Source organism: Passer montanus, unplaced genomic scaffold (assembly GCF_014805655.1).
Source record: "Passer montanus isolate IOZ18808 unplaced genomic scaffold, ASM1480565v1 scaffold811, whole genome shotgun sequence".
In the NCBI taxonomy this organism is placed as follows: domain Eukaryota; kingdom Metazoa; phylum Chordata; class Aves; order Passeriformes; family Passeridae; genus Passer; species Passer montanus.
In genome coordinates, this window is record NW_024373380.1 from 2058 (window position 1) to 9460 (window position 7403).

At 51.8% G+C, this 7403-nt stretch overlaps 1 protein-coding gene across 2 annotated transcripts; it reads left to right on the forward strand.

Moving 5' to 3' along the window:
• Positions 1-550: 550 nt before the first annotated feature.
• On the forward strand, positions 551-2565 carry LOC120513486 (selenoprotein W-like). Of its 2 annotated transcripts, none has more exons than XM_039732989.1 (5): positions 551-607; positions 1788-1812; positions 1935-1988; positions 2254-2328; positions 2407-2565. In XM_039732989.1, exons 1-5 carry the CDS (start codon positions 576-578, stop codon positions 2479-2481), a joined length of 261 nt encoding a protein of 86 aa, XP_039588923.1. In that variant the 5' UTR covers positions 551-575; the 3' UTR covers positions 2482-2565. The 2 variants fall into 2 exon arrangements, with proteins under 2 accessions (XP_039588923.1, XP_039588922.1); XM_039732988.1 differs by lacking the exon at positions 551-607 and adding an exon at positions 805-861.
• The last annotated feature ends 4838 nt before the right edge of the window (positions 2566-7403 follow it).

A 7403-nucleotide genomic window follows, 5' to 3' on the forward strand; every position in this document is an offset into this window, starting at 1 on the left:
CTGGTCCCATACTGGTTTTACTGGTTTCACTGGTTCCTCACTGGTTCCTCACTGGTTCCTCACTGGTTTCTCACTGGTTTCACTGGGTTTTACTGGTGTTACTGGTTTCTCACTGGTCCCTCACTGGTTTCTCTCACTGATTTCTCACTGGTTTCACTGGGTTTACTGGTCCCATACTGGTTTTACTGGTTTCACTGGTTCCTCACTGGTTCCTCACTGGTTTCTCACTGGTTTCACTGGGTTTTACTGGTGTTACTGGTTTCTCACTGGTTTCACTGGGTTTACTGGTCCCATACTGGTTTTACTGGTTTCTCTCTGGTTTCTCTGGTCTCTCACTGGTCCCTCACTGGTTTCTCTCACCGGTTTCACTGGGTTTACTGGTCTTACTGGTTTCTCACTGGTGTTACTGGTCCCTCTCTGGTTTCTCACTGGTTTCTCTCACTGGTTTCTCACTGGTCCCTCACTGGTTTCTCTCACCGGTTTCACTGGGTTTACTGGTCTTACTGGTGTTACTGGTTTGTGGTTTCTCCGCCCCCGGCGGCGGCCCCGCCCCCCGCGCATGCGCAGTTGCCGCCATGGCGCCGCTCCCAGTCCATGTCCTTTACTGGTACCGGGGGGGCCCAACTGGGGGGCCCCAGTTTTGGGGAGGGGTCCCCAGTTCTGGGAGGGGGTCCCTGATCCCCGGGGGGGCTCCAATTCTGGGGGGTGGGCGTCGTTAATCCTGGGGGCGTGTCCTTAATCCTGCGTTTGTTACTGGTTTCACTGGTCCCTCTGCGGTTTCTCCGCCCCTGGCGGCGGCCCCGCCCCCCGCGCATGCGCAGTTGCCGCCATGGCGCCGCTCCCAGTCCATGTCCTTTACTGGTACCGGGGGGGCCCAACTGGGGGGGCCCGTTCCGGGGGGGTCCCCAATTCTGGGGAGGGGTCCCCAATTCTGGGGAGGGGTTCCTGATCCCCGGGGGGGGCAGTTTTGGGGGGTGGGCGTCGTTAATCCTGGGGGCGTGTCCTTAATCCTGCGTTTGTCCCCAGTTCCGGGGGGTCCCCAATTTTGGGGGGGGTCCCCAATTCTGGGGGGGTCCCTAATTCTGGGGGGGTCCCAAATTCTGGGTGAGGGTCCCCAGTTCTGGGGAGGGGTCCCCAAACCCGAGGGGGGTTCCCAATTCTGGGGGAGGGGTCCCAAATTCTGGGGAGTGTCCCCAGTTCTGGGGAGGGGTCCCCAGTTCTGGGGGGGGTCCCCAATTTTGGGGGGGTCCCTGATCCCTGGGGGTACCAATTCTGAGGGATGGTCCCCAATCCCGAGGGGCGTCCCCAATTCCGGGGTGTCCCCAATTCTGGGGGGGGTCCCTAATTCCGGGGAGGGGTCCCCAATTATGGGGGTGTCTCCAATCCCGAGGGGTGGTCCCCAATTCCGGGGGGGTTCCCAATACCGAGGGGGGGTCCCCAATTCTGGGGAGGGGTCCCCAGTTCTGGGTGAGGGCCCCCAATTCCGGAGGTGTCCCCAATTCTGGGGGGGGTCCCCAGTTCTGGGTGAGGGTCCCCAATTCTGGGGAGGGTCCCCAATTCCGGAGGTGTCCCCAATTCTGGGGGGGGTCCCTAATTCTGGGGGGGTCCCCAGTTCTGGGTGAGGGTCCCCAATTCTGGGTGAGGGCCCCCAATCCCGAGGGGGTGTCCCAATCCTGAGGGGGGTCCCCAATTCTGGGTGAGGGTCCCCCAATCCCGGGGGGATCCCAATCCCAAAATGAGGGGGGGTCCCCCCATTTTCCCCCCCCCCCTCACTGCCCATCCCCCAGCGGAGCCTGAGGCTACAAACCCAAGGTGAGCCACTCCCCCCACCCCCCAAAATCCGGGGGGGACCCCAAAACACCCAGGGGGAGCCCCCTCCCCACTGGGGACCCCGACCACCCCCAAAATTCCCAATTTTCCCCCCAAAAGCCCAGTTTGAGAAGCTGAAGCAGGAGCTGGAGCGGCGCTTCCCGGGAGCCCTGGCCGTGGTGGGGCTGGGGTCCCGATTTGGGGAGGGGGCTGGGGTCATTTGGGGCTGGGGTCCCGATTTGGGGAGGGGGCTGGGCTGATTTGGGGCTGGGGTCCCGAATTTGGGATTTGGGGGCATCCCGCGGTTTTTGGGGTGAATCCAGAGGATTTTGGGGATTCCAGAGTTTTTGGGGTGGGGGTCCCCAGGATTTTTGGGGATTTTGGGGTGGGGGTGGCCCCCAGTATTTTGGGGAGGGGTCTCTCACGTGCCCCCCTCCCCCCCAGAGCGGCCAGGGCACCCCGGAGGTGACGGGATGGTTTGAGGTGACCGTGGGGGGGCGCCTGGTCCACTCCAAAAAGGTGGGTGCCCCTCCCCCCTCCCCAATTTTGGGGTCTCCCCCCTCCCCCACCCCCAATTTTGGGGTCTCTCCCCCCCAGAACGGCGATGGCTTCGTGGACAGCGACCCCAAACTGCGCCGGGTCGTGGCCGCCATCGAGTCCTGCCTGGCCTAGGCCCCGCTAGGGGGGCGCTGTCGCGACATGTCGCGACATGGCGGCGGATACCGGCGGATATATCGCGATATATCGGGAGATATCGATGGATATCGCGATATAGCGTCAGATATTGATGGATATCGCGATATATCGAGAGATATTGATGGATATCACGATATATCGGGAGATATTGATGGATATCGTGATATATCGGAAGATATCAGGAAATCTCCCCAGATATCGCGATATATCGAGATATATTGGAAGATACAAATGAATATCAGCAGATATCGTGATATATCGGGAGATATCAGGAGATCTCCCTGGATATCGCGATATATCGGGAGGATATTGGAAGGTACCCGTGAATATCATCAGATATCGCGATATATCGGGAGATATCACGATATGTCAGGAGATATTGGAAGATGTCAGTGAGTATCAGCGGATATCATGATATTTCAGGAGATATCGCGATATATTGGGAGATATCAGGAGATTCCCCTGGATATCGCGATATATTGGGAGGTATCAGTGAATATCAGGAGATATCGCGATATATCGGGAGGTATCAGTGAATATCAGGAGATATCGCGATATATCGGGAGGGTCTCCCCCTCCCCCCTCCCCAATTTTGGGGTCTCTCCCCCCCAGAACGGCGATGGCTTCGTGGACAGCGACCCCAAACTGCGCCGGGTCGTGGCCGCCATCGAGTCCTGCCTGGCCTAGGCCCCGCTAGGGGGGCGCTGTCGCGACATGTCGCGACATGGCGGCGGGTACCGGCGGATATATCGCGATATATCGGGAAATATCAATGAATATCGCGATATGGCACCAGATATCGGCGGGTATATCGCGATATATGGGGAGATATTGATGGATATCGTGATATATTGGGAGATATCAATGAATGTCGCGATTTAGCACCAGATATCGGCAGATATATCGCGATATATCAGGAGATATTGATGGATATTGCCATGTATCGGGAGATATTGATGGATATCACGATATATCGGGAGATATCAATCAATATCACTATGTAGCGCCAGATATAGGCGGATATATCGCGATATATCGGGAGATATTGAGGGATATCGCGATATAATGTGATATATTAGGAGATATTGGCAGATATATCACGATATATCAGGAGATATCGATGGATATCGCGATATATCAGGAGATATTGGAGGATATCAATGAATACCACCAGATATCATGATATATTAGGAGATCTCGCTGGATATCACGATATATCAGGAAACATCAATGAATGTCACGATATGGCGCCAGATATCGGCGGGTATATCGCGATATATCGGGAAATATTGATGGATACCACCATGTATGGGGAGGTATCAGGAGATCTCCCTGGATATCGCGATATATTGGGAGATATCAGTGAATATCAGGAGATATCGCGATATATCGCGAGGTATCGCCAGCTGTCCGTCGCTATCGGGACATGTCGCGACAGCGCTGCCCCCCCCAGCCCCCGCCCCCCCCGCGCTCCATGACGGGCGTCGCCGAAACGCCGCCGGCACCGGGCACCAAAATTCCCTTTTTACCCCCAAATCCTTCCCCAGCTCCGGCTCCTCCTCGTTTCCCCGAGCTGCCTTCGCCGATGCCGTTTTGAGCCAAAATCGGCTTTTTTTGGGATTTTCCTCCCACGGAGCACCCCCCGACAGGCTGAAAAATGGGGAAAAACTTTTAAACCACTAAAAATGCTGAATTATTTCATTATCTGCTCATTTGTTAATTTTCCACCCTTCACTCCGTGGCTTTTTGGGAATAAAATATCAAAAATTGGAGCCAGATTTGGGTGGGTTTGGGGCTGGTTTTGGTTTTTAGTGGTTTTAGGGAGTGAGGGAGGAGGGATGGAGGCTGTGCTCTTCAAAATTCCATTTTTTTGGGTTAATCCTAAAAACCAGCAGCGTGGAATTGTGGAATGATTCATTTTGGGAATAAAAGGCTGGAAAATCGAGCTGGATTTGGGTTGTTTCGGGGGTTTTTTGGGATCAACACACTTTGAGCTCTTCACTGTTTTATCTGTTCACTTAATCCTAAAAAAAGTAATAAAAATTATTAAACTGCTCTTCTTGGGAATAAAAGATGGAAAATGGAGAAGGTTTTGGTTGGTTTTATGAGTTTTTTGGTTGGTTTTATGGGGTTTTGGGGGTTTTTTTGGTTGGTTTTGCGGCGTGTTTTTTGGTTTTTTGTTGTTTTCGTGGGGTTTTTTTTGGGATCCTACCGGGTGTTTTAATGGGAAAAAAGCAATGACAGAGGTGATTCCTCACTCTGAGCTGTCCCAAACTCCATCCTTTATCTTAAACCCTCAAACCCAACATCTCAAAGTTTGGAAATTATGGAATTATGGAATTTTGAGGTGGAAAAAGCTCCCGGATCCCCTCAGGCCCCTCCGGGCGCCCAAGATGGCGGCACGGCCTCGCTCTGAGTTCTCCCAAACCCTGTCCTTTATCTTAAACCCCAAAAAAACGGGATCAACACACTTTGAGCTCTTCACTGTTTTATCTGTTCACTTAATCCTAAAAAAAGTAATAAAAATTATTAAACTGCTCTTCTTGGGAATAAAAGATGGAAAATGGAGAAGGTTTTGGTTGGTTTTATGAGTTTTTTGGGTTTTTTTTGGTTGGTTTTGTGGGGTTTTTTTTGGGATCCTACCGGGTGTTTTTACAGGGAAAAATTAATGACAGAGGTGATTCCTCACTCTGAGCTGTCCCAAACTCCATCCTTTATCTTAAACCCTCAAACCCAACATCCCAGAAATTATGGAATTATGGAATTTTGAGGTGGAAAAAGCTCCCGGATCCCCTCAGGCCCCTCACGGTGCCCAAGATGGCGGTGCAGCCTCGCTGTAAGCTCTCCTGAACTCCATCCTCTATCTTAAACCCTCAAACCCAACATCTCAGAGTTTGGAAATTATGGGAATTATGGAATTATGGAATTTTGAGGCGGAAAAAGCCCCCGGATCCCCTCACGCCCCTCGGGCCCCTCACGGAGCCCAAGATGGCGGCGCGGCCTCACCTCAGCCGACCCCCCCCCCCCCCCCTCCCCCCCCGGATTTTCCTCCCACGGAGCACCCCCCGACAGGCTGAAAAATGGGGAAAAACTTTTAAACCACTAAAAATGCTGAATTATTTCATTATCTGCTCATTTGTTAATTTTCCACCCTTCACTCCGTGGCTTTTTGGGAATAAAATATCAAAAATTGGAGCCAGATTTGGGTGGGTTTGGGGCTGGTTTTGGTTTTTAGTGGTTTTAGGGAGTGAGGGAGGAGGGATGGAGGCTGTGCTCTTCAAAATTCCATTTTTTTGGGTTAATCCTAAAAACCAGCAGCGTGGAATTGTGGAATGATTCATTTTGGGAATAAAAGGCTGGAAAATCGAGCTGGATTTGGGTTGTTTCGGGGGTTTTTTGGGATCAACACACTTTGAGCTCTTCACTGTTTTATCTGTTTACTTAATCCTAAAAAAAGTAATAAAAATTATGGAACTGCTTTTCTTGGGAATAAAAGATGGAAAATGGAGAAGGTTTTGGTTGGTTTTATGAGTTTTTTGGTTGGTTTTATGGGGTTTTGGGGGTTTTTTTGGTTGGTTTTGCGGCGTGTTTTTTGGTTTTTTGTTGTTTTCGTGGGGTTTTTTTTGGGATCCTACCGGGTGTTTTAATGGGAAAAAAGCAATGACAGAGGTGATTCCTCACTCTGAGCTGTCCCAAACTCCATCCTTTATCTTAAACCCTCAAACCCAACATCTCAAAGTTTGGAAATTATGGAATTATGGAATTTTGAGGTGGAAAAAGCCCCCGGATCCCCTCAGGCCCCTCACGGCGCCCAAGATGGCGGCGCGGCCTCGCTCTGAGTTCTCCCAAACCCCGTCCTTTATCTTAAACCCCAAAAAAACGAACATTTCAGAGTTGGGAAATTATGGGAATTATGAAATTATGGAATTATGGAATTTAGAGGCGGAAAAAGCCCCTGGATCCCCTCAGGCCCCTCGAGCCCCTCAGGGCGCCCAAGATGGCGGCACGGCCTCGCTCAGTGCTCTCCCAAACCCCGTCCTTTATCTTAAACCCAAAAAAACCAAACATTCCAGAGTTGGGAAATTATGAGAATTATGCAATTATGGAGTTATGGAATTTTAAGGTGGAAAATGCCCCCGGATCCCCTCAGGCCCCTCGGGCCCCTCACGGCACCCAACATGGCAGTGTGACCTCACTCCGAGCTCTCTGAAACCCCATCCTTTATCTTAAATCCCTCAAAACTGAACACCCTGGCGTTGGGAAATTATGGGAATTATGCAATTATGGAATTATGGAATTTAGAGGCGGAAAAAGCCCCTGGATCCCCTCAGGCCCCTCGAGCCCCTCAGGGCGCCCAAGATGGCGGCACGGCCTCGCTCAGTGCTCTCCCAAACCCCATTCTTTATCTTAAATCCCAAAAAAACAAACATCCCAGAGCTGGGAAATTATGGGAATTATGAAATTATGGAATTATGGAATTCTGAGGTGGAAAAAGCTCCCCCTCACGGCACCCAACATGGCAGTGTGACCTCACTCCGAGCTCTCTGAAACCCCATCCTTTATCTTAAATCCCTCAAAACTGAACACCCTGGCGTTGGGAAATTATGGGAATTATGCAATGATGGAATTTTGAGGTGAAAAAAGCCCCCGGATCTCCTCAGGCCCCTCGGGCCCCTCACGGCGCCCAACATGGCGGTGTGGCCTCATTCTGAGCTCTCTGAAACCCCATCCTTTATCTTAAACCCAAAAAAACGAACATTCCAGGGTTGAGGAATTATGAGAATTATGAGAATTATGGAATTATGGAACTTTGAGGCGAAAAAAGCCCCCGGATCCCCTCAGGCCCCTCGGGCCCCTCACGGAGCCCAAGATGGCGGCGCGGCCTCACCTCAGCCGAC